This window comes from Girardinichthys multiradiatus, chromosome X (genome assembly GCF_021462225.1).
Source record: "Girardinichthys multiradiatus isolate DD_20200921_A chromosome X, DD_fGirMul_XY1, whole genome shotgun sequence".
Lineage (NCBI taxonomy): Eukaryota > Metazoa > Chordata > Actinopteri > Cyprinodontiformes > Goodeidae > Girardinichthys > Girardinichthys multiradiatus.
Genome location: NC_061817.1, coordinates 9,629,703 through 9,654,880, shown reverse-complemented (window position 1 = coordinate 9,654,880; position 25,178 = coordinate 9,629,703). Strand labels below are relative to the sequence as shown.

General features: G+C 39.1%; 1 protein-coding gene across 1 annotated transcript in view; it reads left to right on the top strand.

Moving 5' to 3' along the window:
• Positions 1–15,318, top strand: part of LOC124863292 (protein shisa-8-like) — a 162,805-nt gene extending 147,487 nt beyond the window's left edge. The window contains exon 5 of the mRNA XM_047357619.1: positions 13,591–15,318. Coding sequence (XP_047213575.1) covers positions 13,591–14,087 — 497 coding nt within the window. The 3' untranslated portion in view covers positions 14,088–15,318. The remainder of the gene's footprint in view (positions 1–13,590) is intronic.
• The last annotated feature ends 9,860 nt before the right edge of the window (positions 15,319–25,178 follow it).

Here is a 25,178-nt window from a genome sequence, read left to right as displayed (position 1 = left end):
GCGGTGGTTCTCCTGGGGTTCCTGTGCATTGGGGGGCCTTTAGATGTCTGTGGCTCAGATCTCCTCAGTGTCCGTCCAGGGACCATGGGGCAGGCCTGTGGGTCCTCACACTCGCTATTGCATATTTTTGTGGAGAAACCTTGTATACAAAAGCGCGTCCACACCCATACTCACAGGTGTTAAGCTTCAGGTGTTGACAGATACACAGATGTTCTATATGGGGCTGCACCTCTCAATAAGTACATTTTACATTCAGAATTACCGTGTACTATTTTGTTAAAAAAACAAAACAGCTTTAGGTGTATAAGCGAGCAGGTTGTAATCTTGTATTCTCTTCATCCTTCTTTCTCTCCTCCACTCTTTCCTCCTTTTCTCCCCTTTTTCCCCCATCTCTCTCTTCTTTTTTCCTTTTCATTTCAGTCTCCGTGTCCGTAACAATTGAAATATTCCCAAAGAAGTTTATAATAAAGTTTATTTTATAAATATCAAGCAGAGCTTTAAAGCATTAGCTGTGATGCTCTGCTTGTGAAAGCAAATTTCTTGGCACTCAGACAACAATTCTGAGCGATTCTCTGCCGGACAGGACACAGTAAAAAAAAAAAAAAAAAAGGATTATCACAGGAACTTGTTGCTGATGTATATTATTTTAGTAAGTTCAGCCTAGCAGTTTGCAATTGCACTCACGCAGAACTTCTTTTTTAATTTGTTGTATTTGTTTATTCTTAATTTGTTGTCTGCAGACACGTTTTAATAGCTAATGTACAGGTCCTTCTCAAAATATTAGCATATTGTGATAAAGTTAATTATTTTCCATAATGTCATTATGAAAATTTAACATTCATATATATATATTTTCACACTAACTGAAATATTTCAGGTCTTTTATCGTCTTAATACGGATGATTGTGGCATACAGCTCATGAAAACCCAAAATTCCTATCTCACAAAATTAGCATATTTCATCCGACCAATAAAAGAAAAGTGTTTTTAATACAAAAAACGTCAACCTTCAAATAATCATGTACAATTATGCACTCAATACTTGGTTGGGAATCCTTTTGCAGAAATGACTGCTTCAATGTGGCGTGGCATGGAGACAATCAGCCTGTGGCACTGCTGAGGTCTTATGGAGGCCCAGGATGCTTCGATAGCGGCATTTAGCTCATCCAGAGTGTTGAGTCTTGAGTCTCTCAACGTTCTCTTCACAATATCCCACAGATTCTCTATGGGGTTCAGGTCAGGAGAGTTGGCAGGCCAATTGAGCACAGTGATACTATGGTCAGTAAACCATTTACCAGTGGTTTTGGCACTGTGAGCAGGTGCCAGGTCGTGCTGAAAAATGAAATCTTCATCTCCATAAAGCTTTTCAGCAGATGGAAGCATGAAGTGCTCCAAAATCTCCTGATAGCTAGCTGCATTGACCCTGCCCTTGATAAAACACAGTGGACCAACACCAGCAGCTGACACGGCACCCCAGACCATCACTGACTGTGGGTACTTGACACTGGACTTCTGGCATTTTGGCATTTCCTTCTCCCCAGTCTTCCTCCAGACTCTGGCACCTTGATTTCCGAATGACATGCAGAATTTGCTTTCATCCGAAAAAAGTACTTTGGACCACTGAGCAACAGTCCAGTGCTGCTTCTCTGTAGCCCAGGTCTGGGGAATGCGGCACCTGTAGCCCATTTCCTGCACACGCCTGTGCACGGTGGCTCTGGATGTTTCTACTACAGACTCAGTCCACTGCTTCCGCAGGTCCCCCAAGGTCTGGAATCGGCCCTTCTCCACAATCTTCCTCAGGGTCCGGTCACCTCTTCTCGTTGTGCAGCGTTTTCTGCCACACTTTATCCTTCCCACAGACTTCCCACTGAGGTGCCTTGATACAGCACTCTGGGAACAGCCTATTTGTTCAGAAAGTTCTTTCTGTGTCTTACCCTCTTGCTTGAGGGTGTCAATAGTGGCCTTCTGGACAGCAGTCAGGTCGGCAGTCTTACCCATGATTGGGGTTTTGAGTGATGAACCAGGCTGGTAGTTTTAAAGGCCTCAGGAATCTTTTGCAGGTGTTTAGAGTTAACTCGTTGATTCAGATGATTAGGTTCATAGCTCGTTTAGAGACCTTTTTAATGATATGCTAATTTTGTGAGATAGGAATTTTGGGTTTTCATGAGCTGTATGCCAAAATCATCCGTATTAAGACAATAAAATACCTGAAATATTTCAGTTAGTGTGCAATAAATCTAAAATATATGCATGTTAAATTTTCATCATGACATTATGGAAAATAATGAACTTTATCACAATATGCTAATATTTTGAGAAGGACCTGTAGGTCTTCAAAAGCATAGTGATTTTGACTCTGGTTCTAAGAGGATCTTGGGGTGTCTTTATGCTCTTCTTTATCTAAAACTGAAAAAGCAGCATTTATCTTTAAGCCACACAAAATAGTAGATTTGTTTGTCAATGGGATGTCTTTTTGTATTTTTTGACAATTCTGCTAACAATACCCAGAAAAATTGAAACATGAGAACTGCCCCATACTTTAGTTAGATTTTGCTCCTTTTTCAGACTCCAAGAAAAACAAAAAAGTTAGGTAAGGCAAAGAACCTTGTCTTTTAACATGAACATGGTTTTTTGGATTAAACAAATAGAACATTCAGATTGCTGTTGCTCAAGAATCATTACAACACTGTGTGCTGTCTGTTCTGAGTTGCTTCAACCATTATTAACTTGACAGTTATTGACAACTGTGCTCACTGTACATAGTAACTGTAGCTGTGCTTTGTGTGGGGGGGAAAAGGGAAAGATGATTGAATAAAACCAGACCTCACGATGATGATATAACGTGAACCAGAACACTGTCAACTGTTTCACAAAATAAAAATATGTAAGACATATCCACACAAAGAAGCAAATTTACAGCGCAACATTTACAGGTCCTTCTCAAAATATTAGCATATTGTGATAAAGTTCATTATTTTCCATAATGTAATGATGAAAATTTAACATTCATATATTTTAGATTCATTGCACACTAACTGAAATATTTCAGGTCTTTTATTGTCTTAATACGGATGATTTTGGCATACAGCTCATGAAAACCCAAAATTCCTATCTCACAAAATTAGCATATTTCATCCGACCAATAAAAGAAAAGTGTTTTTAATATAAAAAACGTCAACCTTCAAATAATCATGTACAGTTATGCACTCAATACTTGGTCGGGAATCCTTTTGCAGAAATGACTGCTTCAATGCGGCGTGGCATGGAGGCAATCAGCCTGTGGCACTGCTGAGGTCTTATGGAGGCCCAGGATGCTTCGATAGCGGCCTTTAGCTCATCCAGAGTGTTGGGTCTTGAGTCTCTCAACGTTCTCTTCACAATATCCCACAGATTCTCTATGGGGTTCAGGTCAGGAGAGTTGGCAGGCCAATTGAGCACAGTGATACCATGGTCAGTAAACCATTTACCAATGGTTTTGGCACTGTGAGCAGGTGCCAGGTCGTGCTGAAAAATGAAATCTTCATCTCCATAAAGCTTTTCAGCAGATGGAAGCATGAAGTGCTCCAAAATCTCCTGATAGCTAGCTGCATTGACCCTGCCCTTGATAAAACACAGTGGACCAACACCAGCAGCTGACACGGCACCCCAGACCATCACTGACTGTGGGTACTTGACACTGGACTTCTGGCATTTTGGCATTTCCTTCTCCCCAGTCTTCCTCCAGACTCTGGCACCTTGATTTCCGAATGACATGCAGAATTTGCTTTCATCTGAAAAAAGTACTTTGGACCACTGAGCAACAGTCCAGTGCTGCTTCTCTGTAGCCCAGGACTGGGGAATGCAGCACCTGAAGCCCATTTCCTGCACACGCCTGTGCACGGTGGCTCTGGATGTTTCTCCTCCAGACTCAGTCCACTGCTTCCGCAGGTCCCCCAAGGTCTGGAATCGGCCCTTCTCCTCAATCTTCCTCAGGGTCCGGTCACCTCTTCCCGTTCTGCAGCGTTTTCTGCCACACTTTTTCCTTCCCACAGACTTCCCACTGAGGTGCCTTGATACAGCACTCTGGGAACAACCTATTCGTTCAGAAATTTCTTTCTGTGTCTTACCCTCTTGCTTGAGGGTGTCAATAGTGGCCTTCTGGACAGCAGTCAGGTCGGCAGTCTTACCCATGATTGGGGTTTTGAGTAATGAACCAGGCTGGGAGTTTTAAAGGCCTCAGGAATCTTTTGCAGGTGTTTAGAGTTAACTCGTTGATTCAGATGATTAGGTTCATAGCTCGTTTAGAGACCCTTTTAATGATATGCTAATTTTGTGAGATAGGAATTTTGGGTTTTCATGAGCTGTATGCCAAAATCATCTGTATTAAGACAATAAAAGACCTGAAATATTTCAGTTAGTGTGCAATGAATCTAAAATATATGAATGTTAAATTTTCATCATGACATTATGGAAAATAATGAACTTTATCACAATATGCTAATATTTTGAGAAGGACCTGTATTTGCATCCCCAGTAAAGACGTGTGAAGAGATAGTGAAGATTCCTTTTTCATTTTCAAGCAGCGTCCGTCAGATGTTTATTTAAGAGCTCCTGGTATTTTAAAGAGTTTAACAGACCATTCAAAACAGGCCCACTGCCCCATGGATCATCTATCATACTGAACAATGGGGATAAGGCATTCCCAGCCCACCTAGAGTGTTTGCTGCTGAAAAGATCAATCATAGTCCCATTTGAAAGGGAGAAAATACCTCATCCTGGCATGTATCCTGGCAGCTGATATGCAGATAATGTTGAACAACCACAACATGTATGGAAGCCTTTCTGTAAGACTTTTTTTGCCCAGCTTACCATCCTGATCCCTTTGTATTGTGGCAAGATAAAGATAGACCAATCCATCCTTGTTTGACACATTTGTTTCAAATATTTTATTGTTGCTCTGATTGCAGATATGAGTGTAGGCTAGTAGCTATTGTTTTGCAGGCATTTAATTACACTGAAAGATCAACATATATACTTAAAAGATATGTTCTACTGTCTTTCTGATTTTGAAGAGTGGCCAAGAGATATAGGCAAATGTCTCACAACACATTTATAGCCCAGCAAAATAGAATGTTATTGCTTACAAGGTATAAATTAAAGGTTAGAACAATTCTACTAAACAGTAAAAATGTATTCCTTTATTTTTAGAAATCTTCCATAAACTTTTCATGGGAAGTTAAATTGTTTTAAAGTTGGAAACTTTCTATAGTAATAACAGGAACTATTCTGGTAATTATGGGTGAGTTAAGCGGTAGTTGAGGGTATTTCCAGTGCATACTATGCACTTTGTTTATGACATTCATATGACATTCATATGATATTTACAAGATAAAGAGTATGATATACCAAATACATTAACCCAATAATATCAATTTATTTAGTCCACGGGCACAAATGTGTGGCTACAGTAGACTTGTGCTCTGGGCGCATAAAAGTAGCTGCAGCAATCATGTGTTTGTGATGGAAGAATGCACAGTGCATGTAGGGCTTGTGGTCTCAATACCCCTGCAGTAAGCAATACACTGTGTGTGTGTGATTCACGTACTGCATTGATATGCTGAAGTGTAACTCACACCAAAAAGTATTGTTTTAGTCAAGATTATGCTAAAATATATGTTTCTCAACAATGAAAACACCTGTTAATAAGAGGCAGCCTTCAATATTTTGAACTCCAGGACCATCCCCATAATATTATCCCCATATATTTCACAACCTAATTTAAAAGTGCTGAGAAACTTTGCTATACTTACGCTCTGTGTGTAAAACCCACTGGCTGTTCCTCCTTCGATGTAGGGGTGCAATCACAGAAGCTATCAATAATTTTTTTGCAAACAGTCAGCAGGACACAAGAAAGGTGATGAGAAAAAAATGCAAATCAGCTGCCAAACATTTAAGAATCAAAAATGAATATACCAGGAACCCATTCTCCTCCAGTGCTGTCATATTCTAGAGCTGTAACCTACCTGGAGTGCTTAGAAGTACAAGGTGTTTAGTGATGAGAGACATGGCCATGGTAAAGAATGCTGAAATCCGACCACCACTGAACAAGAAGCAAACGTTGAAGCGTCAAGACTGGGCCAAGAATGATCAAAAGACAACTTTTTCAAAGGTTTTACGGACAGATGAGATGAAAGTGACTCCGGTTGAATCAGATGGGTGGAGCGGACGCTGGATCAGTTTTAGCGCACTGAGATCCATTTTGACTCAGATGCCAGCAAGATGGAGGTGGGTTACTGGTATGGTCTTGTATTATTAAAGAAGGTCTAATTGGACCTATTTGGTTTGAAGACTGATTTGAAATCAACTCCCAAACCTAATTCCAGTTTTTAGAAGACATTTTCTTCAACCAGAGGTGCAAGGAAAGGTCTGGATCTTTCAAAAAGGCTGAGTGTGCATTCCCGACAATGCTCCATCTCTCTTATCAAAGTGGCTAGCCAGTAAAGGCCTTAAAGATGAAATATACGACACTGCCCCTTTCTAACCTTATCAAAACCCTATTTAGAACTTGTGGGTCCTTCTTAAACAGGTAATTTTGTCAAAATCAACAAATCAAGAAACTGATGGACTTCATAAGTGGAAGACAAGCTACCCTTCTTTTAATAGATTCTTTTTTATGTCAGAAATGTTTATTTGTAAATTTTTTAGTTGTTTTTTTTATTATTGGCACTTTAACAGATAAAATGGTAAATGGACTGAACTTATATAGCGCTTTTCCAGTCCTACAGACCGCTCAAAGCGCTTTACACTAGAGCCACATTCACCCAATTGCACTCTCTAACACTCACACATTCATACACCGATACGCAGATCGGTAGGCAACTTGAGGTTAAGTGCCTTGCCCAGGGGCACATCGACCTATGGCAGGAGGAAGCTGGAATCGAACCCACAACCTTCTGATTGCAAGACGACTACTCTTCCTACAGTAGATGGGACATTTCTTTTTTTATTATTTCTTTGCATAATAATTATGCACATTAATAGTGTACACAGATATTTTCCTAATCAAGCTAAAACCTCACACTTTTTTACATATTCAGGTTGGAGGTCTATTAAAACTCTAGCTTGACTAAGAGTACAGTAGTCACTCAATAATGAACTGAATCCTCAAACATAGAATTTGTCTTACAATTGTCCATTGAGTATTAAACTAAAATATAATTTAAAAAATATTCAATTTCATTTATTTCATAGGAATTTCTAGAGTTACAATATGTTTCCTAAGTTTCTAAATGGTCTTGTTTTTATTGCTTTTGTAATTGCTACTGGATCAGATCTCAACCCTGCAGCAACATAAACATAACCTCCACAGTCTCAATATATAAAACCTTCTTCTGTTAATGCAAAGACATTTATATGTGTGGAGATAGAAAAACAGTCTACATCTGATCACTGCAGACAGAAGAGGACATGGTGACAAAGATGGGGAAGGACAGCTTGACACATGTATGTGTGCTGTTCATTGGCTCAACATGCAAATAGGGATGAGAGGGGCCAACAGAGCAGGAGAAAAATACATGAGATGAAGAAACCAGGATCAACAAAGTTTTGAAGGGCAAACTGACTAATTGCAACAGAGAGTTTTTATTATTCAACTTTTCGCAAATATAAATAGCATAGAAGTTCAATTAAAGCATGTAAGTGGGAAAAGGAAGGAGAATAATATGTAGTGTAGCTGTGGCTGAGGAGAAAACAGAGACATTCCTATCTCATTATTCTGTTCTGAGTGAAAAACAAAGGCTGATTGTGGCTGCAGCAGAGAACCAACTACTGGAAAAATGAGCGTCAGACACATTTCACTGAAAATACTTCAAAGTAACAAATCCCTCACACACTGAGGTGCAATATGCTCCATTCCCGCTCTCTCAAGTTATAAGTACTGAGCTCAGTCTTGGTTTAAGGACACACATGTGTCTCTGTTTGCTACCTGCTCTTAACAGCACAGTGCTGCAAGTAAGAATATAGGCACAGACAGGGCAGTGTTTTCTTTTTTGTTTGCTAAGCTTTAGCTTCATTACTTTGTTTTTCTTAAGTATAATTTTTGTTAGAAAATCATCTATCCATCTAAACATTGAAAAAATAAATTCCTGACCAGTAGGTGGGGACATTAACATAAATTAAATGTTAAAACTCAACAAAAGAAAATTCTAAGCATTCTAATGATGATTTTATGATTTTCATTGGAGAAATTTCTACAAGTCAGACTTTAAATATGGAACCCATAAAATACACAGGCTGGATGGATAGACGTTTGGATGAATGGATGTATTAATGGATGGATGGATGGATGGATGGATGGATATAAACAAATTAAACAAGCCACATTCAACATTCTCATTCAACGTTTTCACCACAAGATTGTACATTTCCATAGCATAAAACTGGACTAATTGTATTTTATTTCTGAAATTCGGAAAGCCTTCTTTAAAATTTCAGTTTTTATCACCAAAAATGCCTCTTGAAAATGGACAAGAGGTGTAAATGCAGCAGGAGCAGTTAGGTTAGCTAAATATCCATGCTAGGACCAACTGGGCAACTCTATCTTCTCTTAACCTTGATTTAATATTTATTTGTTCACAAAAGCAAATTTCCATTATCAATAATAATTTAGGTATGGAATAAACGGAATTTCTACTAATAAAATTTTCTAGGCATGTAATGATACATCCAGCTCACTGCTAGAGATGGTAAATCATATTGAGTTTACAAGAACCCAACAAGATTTTAGCAATATGTTTAGAAAAACTATATTTTATGTTTTCACAAATAAAGTTTTCACAAATCAAAAACCTTGTTTCAAAGACTAATCAGTGCAGAATTGCATTCAGTCCAGGTTTGACTAATCCATTTAATATTGTAAAGAAGGAAAGCTACAAAACAGATGTCTGCTTTAGCAGCTAATGGTTAGCCAAAGGTGGCTAACTGTTTGCTATAAACAATTCAAAGGTGGCGGAGACGTCTTCAAACATTTTAGGACTGAATGTTGTCAGCTAACAGAAAGTCGTTTTTAGTAGCCTCTGTCTTCACACTAATTCCTTTAATACTTAAGGATTTGAGTCTCATGGACTCCTCATGGCTAAGTGGAAGAGCAGGTGCACCATATCCAGAGGCTACCGTCCTCAACACAGTTGTATCTGATTTGATTCCCGACCCTCGGCCGTTTGCTTCATGTCTTCCCTTTCTCTCTACCCTTCTTACCGTCCCATACGTCCCATAGATACAGGATGTAAGGTTGGAAACACTCACCATCATTTCCTGGGCTTAAAATACTTGTGTACACTTCCAGTGTAGCGCACAATTAACTATACCTATGCCAAATTTTGATTTAAAATTCTAATTTCAAAAATTATTTTGAACCTAAATCTGCCCCAAGTATGAATAATTTTAAGCCTAATTACTTTTCTAACCAAAATTATATCCTTATTCAATGCAGAACTTGGGTAGACACTCTTTTTATCGATACAAGTCAACTTTAAATATGCTTTTTGGATACTTTGACTTCTTTTGAAAACAAACATGTTTTCCACCCTTTCGACTTCACACAAGTAAAGGAATTGTTTTTTTTAAATGGACAAACAAACACTTTTTTTCACTGGATTTTTCTATCTGCATTTTTTTCCCCCTTGAACGTAAACTGTCAGCAAATTACACAGATAGGAATTGCAGCAAATACTCACCATTCATCTTTTCACACCTGGTTATCAGCTCCATCAATGGATAATAAACAAGCCACTGGGTCCAGAGATTCTCACTGTGCACACAAAGTCATGGCTAGGGCACAAAACAGTTTGGAAGGGAGAGCTGACCATTTGCCAGGTGAAACAGCAGGTCCTGTGGACTGAGCTCTTTTGAAATATTTTTTAATATAACACGGTTGGCCGGCAGCAATAGAGATTAATTCTAATCAGAGCTGAGCCAGAGCAGGCTTAATATGTATTAACCCAGATTTAATATTAGTCAGAGCTCTGTTTATGATAATCTGGATGTAAATCAGAAAGCTTCACTTAAAGTTGGTGTCAGGACCTTGTTAGAAAAGGAGATAAGGAGATATTAAGCTACAGCTTACATTGCTAATGTCTTGGATGCCATGGCCAAATATGACTTTAATGTTACTTTGATTAACATAAAACGTCCTTGAGAAGTTAATGCATCAGTGGCAGAGCTGCAAATATTTTTATCAGCTCTTATTTTTGAATGTGTTACACCTCATTCAACTTTTTAGCTTGAGAAGAATTTGTCAGTAGCATAAAACTCAGAGCAGTCCTTCCCAAAAGTATTAATGAGAAGCTTGATTATTCTGTTCAGTTCATGCTAATGAATATGTTTCTTTAAAATGAAACCCCCTTGAACTGTGATTTACCACTCAATCACTACGGACTGGAAGTTTAAGATTAAAAGAGACTGAAAGAGATATAAACAGACCACAATTAAATTTAGCTTTAAAATCCACAAATAGGAGGATTAGCAAAAATATCAGGAAATTATGCTACAACAAAGCTCTGCCAGAAGAAAGCCACAGAACATTGGCAGGAGCAACTCTTATATACCTATGTTAATTAAAGAAGTAAGACAAGAACAGGTGCGCTGGCAGGCAGAAAACGTATTGAAGAGGAAGCAAGAGGGTAGAATGCAGAAACCAAACACTAATAGAGAACAGACAGTAGTTGCAGGATCATTAGAATTGTTTTTTATCACTGCCGTGTCTTTGTAGAGCATGCAGCAACAATTTAAGATATTCACCAATGCCTAATGTGTTATTGATCAAAATAATCTCAACTCAACAATTTCCAGTTGGTTCTGATCGCGCCTTTGGACAGACCAATTCACCTTCTGTGTGTACTCAGACATATCACCAATCTGACACCATACGATCCTGATTTTCTGGTGCTGAAAGAGCGTATTTTCATCTTCTCCAAAGATCTTTAGTCCAGGCAGTGGGTCTGTGGAGAGGAGGGTGGTTGGTGCACGGGGATCTTGAGTGTTTCAGTGACATGTAGACACGTTGGTGGTAGGTGTTATGGCTGTTTTTTAAACCTGCAGTAGATGCTGTTAATGTCGTCTACCAGACAAGGGTTCTGCTCCAAATAGGAGGATGTGCTCCTGTAGTTGGTGATGTTCTGCAGGCCAATCCAAACTGACGCTGATCATTTGGAGAGTTTTTGGGTTTTTTTCTGACACAAGTCAGAATGGTAGGATGTAAACACCGGCCAAAACAAATGGAGAGAACTTCCTCAGTGAATAGAAATGCTTACAGCTGATAAAAAATGTTCTCCAGGTGAGGGCGACATGACGTCCGTAACACACTGTCATCGGTACACCAGCCATCATTTACATAAAAACAGATTCCACCTCCTCTGTTTTCCTCCAAGAGCTCCGCACTGCGGCCTGCTAAAATAAACTACAGAAACCGACAAAAACAAGTAAAGTGCCAGAGAGCAAAGCACCAAGGTTTATTGGCCATAGGACGTGAAGTTAAGTTTCCACCAAATACACTTCTTTTCTTCATGTTTAGACATGTGTAAAAAGTTTGTTGCAAGATTTATAAAAAAAAATAGTGTGACAGGTGCTTTCTTATCCTAACATTTTTAGAAAATAGTTGGTGTAACTTTTTTAGGAAAATCCTTTTTCAAAATTCATAATAGGGTTCTAAAAATAGTAATTGGGAGGAAACTATGCAGAGCAGATATTAGTCAGAGAAATGGTGAACAAATATCTGTTGAGTAATAATCACATACACCATACAGAAGATAATTTAAAAATAAGGTTCACAAAACATATCAGTGAAGTTTTAGACTTCAGATTTTCACCGACATGTTATTAATTAGCACTCTATAGAGCAGGCACTCTTAGAATAGCGCCTTCAACATAATGTACTGAATTACAATTAGTCCAAACAGAGCATAGTGTAAAACTCTGAAATCCTTCTGCGGCTCCAGCTTATGCATATATAATGCAGTGGCTCAGACTAAACCCAGGGACATTGTTTTAGGTTGCCACTGGGAAGAGAGCAAAAGCTAATGTTTAAGAAGAGCATAAAACACGTGAAATACGGAGTCAAAAATAAAACAGAGAGTTAGGAAAAAGAATGACCAGATAGGAGATTCTGTGAACTGATGAGGATGTTGAGTAATACTGTCACAGTGAATCTTGCTGTTGACTCTGCCTGGCAACAACATGTGTGGGAACACTTAAATGGACAGCAGCAGATGTTGTTGTTTGAAGGGACGGTCTGTTTAATTCATTGTCCCTGTTCTGTACCAGATTTTCCAACAGCGTTTGCGCTGCCATTTCACCCTCCGCAGGAACAACAGTAGTTCAAAGTTCAGCTCACACAGATTTAAACTGAAATTATTTTATTGTTTACCAGCTAAACACAATGTCATGCACCAATCAACAGGACTGGTAATGCCATCAGGTAGCAAACTAGCTCCTGCCATCTTATTTCCATCAAACTAGTCCTCTTGTATTAACTGTATTTTAACTTAGCTTAATAATTCAAAAAGGCTGCCCTAGATTACACATTTTACAATGTTTTATTTAAATTCTACTTCAACAGCCACTTGGCAAAAATAGTCTGAAATTTTAACTGAGAAGCAGCTCTCTGAGACAATGTTATCACTTGTGACCACTTTCAGTCTACTAGCAGGTTGGTGTTTGATAAAATCCCAATTCTGTTAGGGCATGTCAGCTGACAAAATTGTTCTGTAATTACGACAACATCTGTGCTGCTGTTTCATGAGTACTTACCACTGGTGTGATCAGGGAGAGAAATTAGAAGTGACAAAAAACAATACGTTTATTCTTATTTCTGCTAGGAATTATTAACAATTATGGTCTCCCTACCTGCACCAATGTTTCATGGATGCTGGTAACTTAGTCTCATCAGCATTTTGCACCTTTGTTGTTCAACCTTTTTGGGGAATGAAGTGGAACAGGATATTTCATACTCTCCAATATTTTACCACCAGGGGGATGTTGTGAGCCCTCTATGACATGACTTAGTAATCTATAATATACTAGCCTGCTGTAAGGAAATATGGTTATGTGATTCCAATAATTAATATCTATCAGAAGAAGGTTGCTTAGATTTTAAACGACGTAAGTGGCCACAATGGGTATGGGATAACAGGATAAGTGGTAATAAGGTGTAACATAAGGTGTTAAGAGGTGTTAAGACAATTATAAATCAAGTTATATGTCAAATTTGAACATTTTATTATTATTTATTTCCCTATTTAATGGAAATACACATGTACAAAGGAAACTAAACTAATGCGATGGTTTGAGTAGATTGGTAATAAATGGCACACAAAGGAAGTAGGAAGGGATGAAATGGAAATGGATGTGTTCAAAATGAGGGCAAAAAATGGCAAAAGAGCAAATTGAATCAGAGCGTCGTCTGAAAACTGTCAGGAGAGTAAACAAATTTGCAATAAGCAGGATTTCTAATTAGGTGTCTCTGTTTAGAATCAGCCAATACTTATATAGTAATCACATTGAATGTATTTTAACCAATGTCCATTTTCTGTTGTCTTCTGTTTTCCCATCATCCAGACACAGGTGCTAGAGAGTACTACAAGAGCTACCCGATGGTAGATTACACCCACCGCCAGTCACCTCCAATTTTCCAGCCAATCAACTTCCACCCCAAGGACAAACCCTTTCTCCCACCTCCTGATGTCCACGTACCTCTGGCCATCACCATCAATGCCTCCCAGATGCCCAAGCCCAAGATCTCCAAAACCAACACGCACCCGCTCACCTCCAGCTCGGCCTTCAAAGCGTGGGACCCGAGTAAGAGCCACATCCCGCACCCGACGGCCACCCACATGAGCATCGGCCCGCAGCAGCATCACCCCATCCAGCAGCAGCACCACCAGTCGCTGCATCAGCAAAATAGCCGGCGCCAGGCTTACTCTAACAAGAGGCAGTTCAGCATCGAGACGTTGCCCGAGCTCTTCTCGCAGCCGCTGGGCTACGGCCACTCGCCACACATGCACCCTAAGCACAAGGGACTGGCCACCAACAGTAAGACGGAGGTGACGGTGTGAATGAACAGAGGAGGGGACGGGACAAAGAAACGGAGTGGAGGAGAAGCTCTCTGATATCCTTTATATCCACAGCTACGATGTTGTGTTAGAGCAAGCAAATATCACATCTGGGATTTTTATTAACTGCATTTTCCTCAACATTTTTAGCTAAAACAAAAATAACAGCGTGTGTGTATTGTAAATTTCTAAGACCACCGGATCGAAAGTCAAGCGGATAAGCCGTGAAGGTGACGGAGCAGCAGGTGTCAGCTGTGACCCTTTGAACCTGGCAGCTTTTCTAAATAATTGAATGGCCTCTCGCTGTGTTGACACACCTCTCTGCATTGTCTCCTCTTGCATCTCTGTGGCATTCTGTTCCCCTCTGTAGCACCTGTCCACCACGTTCAAATGGTCAAATCCAACACTGAGACTTTATTTACCCCTAAATCCAGAGTCCAGACTCTGAGGCTTAGAGAGAGGCTGGCAGGGGAATGTTTTTTTTGTTTTGTTTTTTTTTCCCTGAAACTTTGGCTTCTCGTCAGCTGAAACAATATCATAGTGTTGTCAGCTCTCATTGCCCTCCGGTTTTCTGCAGAGTGAGATATCAGCCTTGCAATTCATACCACAGAGGAGGGCAGGGGGATGTGGGAACTATTCATCTCAATCCAAAGGCAACCGTGATGAGGGGGATCCAAACCGTGTACAGAATCACACATGCATACATGCACACACTTGTCAAATATTATGAAGAGTTTTCTGCCATGTCAGAAAGTCTGCAGAATCCACATCTCCCCCCTGGAGACAAACAGAAACACAATTTTCTCTCAAAACACAAATTGTCAGAGACTTGTGAAATGAATCAGTGAGCTGTCTGATTGTGTGCGGGAGCTTGATGAAATGTCTCTTACTCTGAGGATGTTTATAGCTGTAAAATAAAACCACTGATTCTTGAAAATGGGACATAAAAGTCCCATTTGTCCATCAAGATTATGATTGTGAAGTTCCCTGGTAGCTTCACAAATGTGCCAAAAAATCTGTCATCTGCATCTCTGCACCTACATCCTCTGATATTGATTTTGCTATTTTCAGTACAATGGTTTGTACTGTATATGCATGAGGTATTTATACGCCTTTGGAGTTATTCACATTTTCTCACAAGTGCAAACGTTATTGTATTTTATTGGGATTTTATGTTACAGGCCAAGGCTAACTAGGGCATAAAATAAAACTAGGGCAAAATCTGAGAAGTGTGTTTTGCATTTGGATCCAACCCCTTTTACTCTGATAACCCTAAATAAGATCCAGTGAAACCAATTGCCTTCAGAAGTCACATTATTAGTAGACAGAGTCCACCTGTGTGTAATTAAATCTCAGTATAAATCCAGCTGTTCTATATAGGCCTCAAGAATTGTTGGAGAAAATTAGAGAACAATCAGCTGAGTAAGAAGTGCATTAATCAGAGAAGCAGACAAAGAGATCTGGCATAACTCTGGCGGAGATAGAGATCCCCAGATCAGGTGGGAGAATCTGTAAACGGGATAACCATTGATCATAAACTGCTCAAATCTGGCCTTTATGGAATAGTGGCATAAAGAAAAAAATAAGAAAGTCTTACATTTGAAGTTTCCATCAAGCCATGTAGAGGAACAACAAATAAGTGGAAAAAGGTGTTCTGACCAAATAACACTATATAATTGAACATTTTGGCCCACAAGCAAAATGCTAAGTGTGGCAATGCACACAATCATGATCACACAACCTCCTAGCGGTGTGGCAGCAGCAGCATACTTTTTCTTTAGCATGGACAGTGAAGCCGAACAAAGGGCACTTCTGAAAGAAAATCTATTAGATGCTGCAAAAGACTTGGAACGACATTTACTATCCTTCAGGACAACCCTAAACATACTGCCAGGGCTACACTTGAAGGGTTTAAATCAAGGCATATTTAATTGTTAGAAGGGCCCAGTTATAGTAAAGATCTAAATCCAATTGGGAACTTGTCGCCAAACTGTTTTTTAAAGTCGCTTTCCATCCAATCTGACTCAGCTTGAGCGTTGTGGAAGGAAAAATAGGTGAAAATGTCAATCTCTAGATATGCAAAACTGGTACAAACACACCCCTTGGAGTGGTATCTGCAGCAAAATGTGACACAGTATGTATTCTAGGAGGCTTAATAAAAATAGAAACCCCACTTTTCAGATTTTTATCTCTGAAACATTTAGAAAACAATTAAGTTTCACTTTCCTTCTAATTCCCAACTTGATGTTGTTCCGTCATATAAAACCCCCAAAAAACAGAAGTTTTGGATTGTAACATGACAAATGTGAAAAAGCTCAAAGAGTATGAACACTTTTTGTGAGGCTCTCTATTCAGACAGGCATCCTACCAGATTATTAACAACGTTGAGTATTTCTGGATCTAAGGAGTAAAAAGCCCTGGTGCACACATGAGCACCTTTTCCAGGGAGGCCTGAATAGAGCCGTTTATTGCGAGTGTTTAGTGCAGCTGCTTGTGCTGCAGTTTGCTTCACTCCCTCTTAATGAAGTGTCTCAGCACTACAAGTGATTGACTGCTAGCACTTAAATAAATCACTAATGTAATTCATGCCTCAGATGCATACAGCTTACACATCAAGAGAGCTACTTAGTCGGAGGCTATGCTTTCATCCAAATGGAGGAACAACAAAATCAGGACGTTTCTCCATTCTAATACCTATCCAACAATTTAGGAGATGTTCGGATTTACAGTGTTCAGTGTGACCTAAAATCTGAATTTTTGTTTTTATGTTCCTACTGGCAAAATATTTTAGGAATATAGTTTCTCTCAATATTTTGTCAGTTTGAAATCTTTCTTTACTATCTCTTTATTTCAAAATCTTTACTGCAGAGCTGTTGTGCATGCAACACATTCACATTCTCAGCATGTCACACGCTGACGCTTGATCACAGGCCCTTGGCGTCACATTTGAAGGCCTCAGAAATCCCTTAGGGCTGCTTTTCAGTGTACCTGGTAGTGAATTACACCAGCAGCTCTTTGAATGAGAACAGTTCATTTGCTTGTCAGGATGCTGCAGAGGCAGTTGAAGGTTTGGACACCCTTCTTTGGTTTGAAGATGTGAATCTTGAAAAATAACATCATCTACTACTATCAATAAATTGGAACAAGGCTTGTTTAACATGTTCTCCTTTTTTACTTAATAATTGCAATAATTGCAGTTGGTTGCATTTAGTTGTAATAAAACAATTTAGACACAGAGCCCTCCATATGTATTGGTATCTCTGGTACAGATATTGCAGAAGCATGATCTTGCATGGAAAAATCCAACATTTAATCTGGGTGCATTTATTCAGTGCAGAAAAAAAACATGTTGACAACAAAATTCCTAATGCCCCTATCAATTGTTTTAATATTACTATAGCATTGACAATGTATTCCTTAGTTTTTAAGATGATTAGAGCTTATCTGGGGTATAAACATGCCATGACACAAAGGCAATTTCTTTTAGACACTGGCCACTCAGCTTGATGAGAACTAATACTTACCTTGCCACCATGCACAGTGAGCAGGTTGGTATGGAAGGTGAAGAAAGCTCACTGTTAAAGAGCTGCCGCTGCATAAATGGCATCTTGTGTTCACCGTTTGATGCTACATCGACAAGCCAACTGTTAGTTTTAGAGGTATGCCAGGAAAAAAAGCCCTGTCACAAACAGAAACGTGTAGTTTGCTAAACTCTACTGGGACTTAAACTGGAGCCGAGTGCTTTTGTCAGACGAGACTTAAGCTGGAGTCACACTGCTATTACATATCTTGTCATGTATGCTGTATGTTGCAATACTGAAGAATGTGGTTTATGCTGGTCTAAGCACAAGGAAACTTTTTGGAACATCATGTCTTGCCACCTCTTTGAAGTGTGCGTTCTAAATAGTGCATGCATATAAGGATCAAGGGTGGGGGCTTCAGGGTTCTGTGCTCGATACCTTAGCTGTGATGTCATCATCTCGTTGCATGTTTTTCCTTATATTTAAGGATTGACTGACAGGAAATGTTAATGCTTTACGAGTTCACCCAAGTGATTTGAAAATTATTAGTCATGCCATCAATTTCATTTTCAGCTTCATGCGTTCAGCATGCCTGGGTGAGTGAAGAGCCTTCATTGCGTATGGTGGGATTACATATTGTTATTATTAGGTCACTGCTGCGATATTTGAGTCATTTTTGTTGCAGTGGTGCACATGTGCAGTATACATGGTGTGAGCGCGGGACAGCTTTTGACATGTCAAAACAAAAAGCAGTGGCAGCCTGGCTTATCTGGCGGATGCTGCAGCTTCCAATAGTAAAGCAATGCGCAAGTGTTATTTTCCTTTGGTGGAATTTAAATGAAGGGCAGATGAGCAACAGTGTGACAGGGACATGACATGGAGCTTACTGGCAGCAGACACTCAATGGGGGTTTGGTGTGTGACAAATTTCGAATATCTGCAAAAGCCCCTAATGCCCAATGTTAAGTATGACGGAGGATCTGCAGTTCTGTGGGCCTGCATCTCTACTCTGCCAAAGGCCCTTTGAACCCTTTAAAATGCAGTACACTTTGAATTCTTTAAATTACAATCAGGATTTTCCACCACTGAATAAATGTACCTAAAGGTTTGTAGTTTTGTTTTTGTTTTTTTCGTTTTTATAGCGTGTGATTATGCTGCTGGAATAAAACTGTAATTCACTTTAAGACTTTGCACACATTTATCACAGGGACTAGGAAATGTGGAGGATTTTGTATGAGTATATCTTGCAGGTGAATTGGGCTGGATGAATCTCTGGTGAAAACTAAACTCTGTGATTTCCACATTTTGACACACTTTGTGTCAGGCAGAGCTTTGGTGTGTTACCACCATCTGCTGGAATGGACAAAGGATTAGCAGCTTAGTTTCACATTTACTTTAGTTGAAAAGATGTTTTTAAAGCACAGAAAGAAAGCAGTTGTGTTTTGTGCTTGTATCATCTTGTTAAACAAAGACCCTTTGTGAAGGTCCAAAGAGTTTCACAAGTTAACAAAAAAGAGGACCTAAATCCACTTGTTTATGTAACAATAGAGAGTTTGAAGTAATGAATCAGGTTTTCACATGTTATAAAGTCAAAATGCTTCAGTTAGTGAAGAGGAGACTTTGGTGTATGCTTGAGAATTCAGTATTTTACCTTCAGTAGACAGTAGGCAGAGTGATCTCAGTTTACAGAATCATACAAGGGTTTGCAGCCATTGAAGCTGCAGATTTTCCAAAGCTGTTTTGAATCAGGTAGCATCTTTGGCTACATGAAATAACAGCTTAACTCTAAGATTATTTTAACACAGAGATGGTGTAAAGGGTACATATCCATCTAATGCAGTGATTGTGGGGTATAAAAGAACAACTCTAACTATTATGAAATTCCAGAGATTTAGGTTGTGTCTGAAGGACAACATGCACTGGCGGTATCAGACACACAACTGTGTTATTTTCTATTAACAAACACACACTGGCAGCATCTGGCCTGAAGCCGATACTCCAGTTCGTGGCGCCCAGGTACCATTTTGAACCTATTCAATGCAAGATGCCGTCTTTGACTAAATCTATCCACATGTGAAGTCCAGACCCGTCTATTGATGTTCAAACACAGTGCTCTTGGTATGTGTTACCCTTGATGGTGGATTGTTTTTAAATAGGCAGAGCTTTAAGTAGGGATTGTATTCACCTTCTAGTTGTAACCCTAACTTTATAAAGTAGAACAGCTTTTACTAATTATGAGTAGTTACTGACTACTCACAAGTACCCCACACAACCCTGCTTTAAAAAACAGAACAATGTCTTTCTGAGGAGTAATTATATAAATAGTTTATGAAATATTTAGTGAACATATTTAGCAAAGTGATTCCTCCTCATACTAATATTCCTCCAAAAATTTATTTTTCTAACAGCCAGTCCCACTTACTGATTGACTTCATTGTTATCATAAGGACACCAGATATGCCACAGTGGATAGGTCTGGCACATGCTACAGCACATCAGGCAGGTGATGGAACTTCATCAAACTGCACCATTTACCATAGTCACACACTACTTAGCTCTTTTTTATCTTTCCCTCTCCTCTCTCTTTCCATCATTCTGTCTGCCTTTCTCTCCCACGCCTTTTTTTCCCCCCTGACAGACTTTGTTCTGCCGCCTGCACCCCCCTCTGTGCTTCCATATCCATGAAAGGCTGAGCAATGGGTACCAAGAGCTTGTCTGGTGTTTGGTGCCCACTGCTTTCAAGCTGTGATGAACCATGTGAATCTCTCTGGGTCCTCCTAGTGTGCAAGTGACTGTGTATTGGGAGTCAGCTATGATAGACGACAGTGTCAGAGAACGTATTGCAAGCTCCAGATTCACTCCCCGCTGAACAGTAAGACACAAACATGATAAGATTTGCACAAATGCAGACTGCAATTGAAATTTGCCACATATTCTTCAAATCTGGATAAATGAAATTACACTCACATGGAAGTGGGAACCATTTATTTGTCTGGATGAAATTTTAGTCAACCCAGTTTGCGTTTAAGTTTAATAGATGCAAATGAACACAAGCAGATAAAACAAGCAATTAAGTAAAACTTTAACAAGTGAGAATAAATTAGCAATATAATGCACACTCAAACTGCTCCAGTGGCTTCTCCAGTTTACCTCTCCAAGATGTCAAAAACCTGTTAGGCAAGCTGCTGGAGTGCTGCTTGGGGCCCGCTGGCACGCCTTTGTAATAAGGGATCAGCTGAGAGTGGGGATCATGAATACAAAAGCACCAATGGGATATGCATGGTGTGAATATGCATCAAACGCATCTGTGCTTGTGCTTTTTCTTGCTCTGCAGCGTATTTAATGTGCTGTGTTGTAGCCACGGTTCTCCTCCATGACATCCCTCTTTCCTTTTGACTTTTTGTCCCATGAGCTGCAAACACTTTTAGTGGGTCTCTTCATGTGAAAAAGCTTTCTGGCCTTTGAAACCCTAACCGAACTGTCTCAAATCACTCCTGATGCATTAGACCAGTGGTTCTGAAACTTTTTCTAACAAGTACCGTCTCAGTATTAGGCTTCAAAGTGCAGACATGCTGACAGACATTTCGCAACTGTTACAGAAATTGACTTTTGGGGTTTAAGAAGAACATTAAAAAAAATACAATTTGTATCTGCTCTATGTTTGGTTGAAGGATACAATTTATCTGCAGTTCTTTTCTTATTTTTTGCTTTCATACATAAAAGTTTTTGCAAAATAAACTGGGTTCAAAAATTTAATCAGCCCAGGTTTGATTAGACCATATATTGAGATTTGCTTATGTCTAATTATAAGCTGGCCTTTATGCCCAAAAACTTTGAAAACATATTTCAGTGTCTTAGCAAATATAATAAATGTTTTATTAATCTCAAACTGTGCTTTAAAGAACCTCTCCTCAGTGTAGAATCATCTTGTTAAGGTTTAAGCAATTTAAAGAATTTAGATTTTGAACTTGGAATAAACAAATACAGATTCGATAAAAAAAAAAATGACATGTGTCTTTATTTTAGCACTAATAGGAGTTTCTGAAACGTGCTAATTTTACCATCATTAGCAGATAACACTTATCACCAGTTTCCATTTTTACTACCTTTATCTTAGTTTTACTTTTTGTGCCAAGTACCCAAAATGCCGCCACATAAACAGTTTAAAAATATTTATGCAACTGGGAGCTGTCAGCCAGGTCAATGAGCAACACTTTTGTTTCTGAAAAGTTGCAAAATATAACAACAAAAATGCTAAGTTGCAACAGCACAGTCAACACAACGAGGCACCACAAGGTCTACTAAATTTCTTTTTTCAAAATAAGAGACTCAAACATATGTGTTGTCAAGGTTCAACCACTCACCTTCATATCTCAAGCTAATAACAGTAGGTTACATTACTTCACCAGATGCTGACAGCAGCTGTATAGCTCTTAAAAAGAATGAACTTTGACTAGATATATTGTGGCTCTGTAATATTGTTAGATTTTGGACCACGTATTTCTCACTAATGTTAACCTAAACATTCAATCTCGCTGCGGTGTGTTTGAAACAGTCATAGTTAAAGTAATAACCTGTTTATCTACACTTTTATTTTTCACTTTAATGAATTATTGCCCTGTTGTTAATGACAGAATTGGCTAACTATCATCGTCAGGTTTGCCGACAACATTTGGTTGCATAAAGCTCTTCAAAGAGCATCTTCTACCCTAGTACCTACCCTGTACTTCGCTACCCCCTCTACATAATCTCTTTCTTCACCCTTGACTCTGAGAGAGCCTGACTAGTGGTCCTTCATCTAAGTAACTTATTGTTAGCTTTTAGATTAAGCTTGTTGTTTTATCCTCATTTATTTGTTTATTGTTTTATTTATTTGAGTACCCAAAGACAGGCTACCAAAGTATTTATTACCTGTGGTATTTGTAACAGTCTGAAAACTTTGGCATTAGAGGTTGCAAAACAAAGGACAGCAAATAATCAAGCAATATGAATCGGTAGAGCAATAAGCACTCACCACACATCACCCTCTCCTCAACTCTGTGTCTGTTTGCCCATCCAGATCTCTTCTCACAGTTTAAGGGTTAATGCCATTGAGCATGTGGAGTTTAAACAGAGGGGAACACTGAGCAGAAGAGGAGACTCTACAGAGGGTCTGAGAGAGGATGGAAACCAGAGTGAAAAAGATTATCAGGCTTGCATGGACATACCATATTGCACTGGTTGTTTTTTTTTTTATTCGGATTTGTCTGCAGTATCTTGAAACATTCATCCTGACTTCTTTCTCTTTGATGTATTCAAGCAGCCAGCTTTATAAAGGATTCTACCACTGCAGCTGCAAGGAGAAGCCGGACCGTACTCTGATCTGCTGAATGCTCACAGCAGGACCTGGACCCTTTTTATTCTCTTCACACACTGACAGATCTCAAACACTGCAATCTTAAGAATGAACAAACAGCACTGGAGGTGTGACACCTGCTGCAGGATTTGCAATTAGGGGAGAGAAACAAGTCCTTCAGGACAGACAGAGCCTGAGGATAAGCTACCAGCAAAGTCAAAAAGACAACTTTTCTAAATTTGTCTTGCTGCCCATTTGTCACAAGGATTAGCTGGGAGTATAAGCGCTGGCTGACTTTAACTTCTTCCTGCACTTTGGGAAATTTTGCTTCCAAGGTGCCAGAATTTCAAGAAGCAATCCAATGCTGACACACTGGAAAGAAACTGACACATTTTAGTGTTGATTTCCCTGTGCTCCAAAAGCTCTGGATGTTTTTGTTATTATTTTGTGTATGTGTGTGTGTGTGTGTGTTGTGTGTGTGTGTGTGTGTGTGTGTGTGTGTGTGTGTGTGTGTGTGTGTGTGTGTGTGTGTGTGTGTGTGTGTGTGTGTCTTCAATTCAAGCTGGACATCTTTGGCTACCTTCAGGCGAAGACTAAATTAAAAAACAGCTGGTGAAGCTAAGATAATTGGACTGGAAAAAGCCTCTGATGAGCCACAGTTTTGCCTCTGTTGTGAACAATGTACAACACACGCACAAGCATCCATGCACGTACAGACAAAGAGCTCACATCTACATACAAAGACCACAGTTTTGTGGAATGAAACAGGACCAAAAGCCTTGAATCAGGAGAAACTGAGTACACCTAACTGATGCTTTAACATTCAAAACAGTGGGAATGCTGAGACTGTTTTGGATCGTCAGCTTAGAGTGAGTTTACTCAATCTCTCCTGATGAATGACAGACTATGGCACCGCTCGCTCATCTACGAGCAAACTGACTGTTGTTTGTGAACGTTCCTCTCCAGAAAATACACAATGCAAGTATTGTACCAAAGGTTTTGTGAATGCAACCTGGTAGACATACTTGGACTCCATGATCCTTAGCAATATGTAGACTATTGTGTGCTTTTCAGTTGTTTCCTGGTCCTCTGTCGGTTTTCGTACGGTGTCCTTCCAGGACTGAGCACCTGTTTGAAGCATTAAAACGTTAGTTTGACCAATAAAAAAATTGATGAAGCGCTTCCAGATTTTAGACTCATGGCTGCACACTCTTCTAGATCTAGGCACCCACTTATCATACGTCACACAATATAACTCCAAAGGTCACAGATGATCTTTCAAATTTCATTTTATGTCATGTATACAGTATGAAGCTTGTGATCTTTGTGAGTTACATTGTTTGGTATAGACATGCCCTTGTGTATTTATTGTTAAAGATATTGCATTGTATCTAAGTGCTTTGTCAACACGTTAGCTAAAAAAAAGAAAAAGGGAAGATTTAATTATTTCTTGTATAGTTTTTGCACCTCCAAAAAACTGAAGAAAAAAATTTGCTTTGTTTCATGATAATTTGTACTGGGCAGCATTAGGCTGCTTTGGACTGCTATGTACTACTTGTGTATATATATGAATGCGGTACCATTTGTCTGCTGTGAAAGTTGTTCACTACTCAGCTTATATAAGGGCTTTTTATAGATTTAAAACCAGACAGGCATCAGTCTCTGTAATTAAAAAAAATCTCTGGAGGGTTTGTTTTGTTTGTTTTTTTATTTAGAGATGAAGGGATATGATAAGAATTTTCATGCATACAAAAATGCTGTATAAATAAAGTTTTCAACTGACTTACTGAAGTGTTTTTAGGTACTCATGTTATATTTGCCCATGTGTCATGTTTGAATAAATCGTTCAAGAAATATCGTATATATCGTACTTGCGTTGAGTACTACACCTGCTTCTTTTGGACCATGCAGTTTGTGAGAAAGATACACTACTGTTCAAAGGTTTGGACACACTTTTGTCATTCGATGACTTTTCCTTATTTTCATTACTTTTTACATTGTAGACAGATAGTGAAGACATCAAAACTATAACGCAAAAATATATAGAATTATGTAACAAAGAATAAACTGTGAAATAACTCAAAATATCTTTAATCTAGTCTTCAAAATAGCCCAATAGGTACGATATTCGGACTCAGGTCCCGGTTAAGAAGCCTAATACTTAAGTAAAAAGAAAACTAAGTGACACAGAGATCCAACTTCTGAACTCAGGATCTTTATATCATGTGGCAGCATTTAT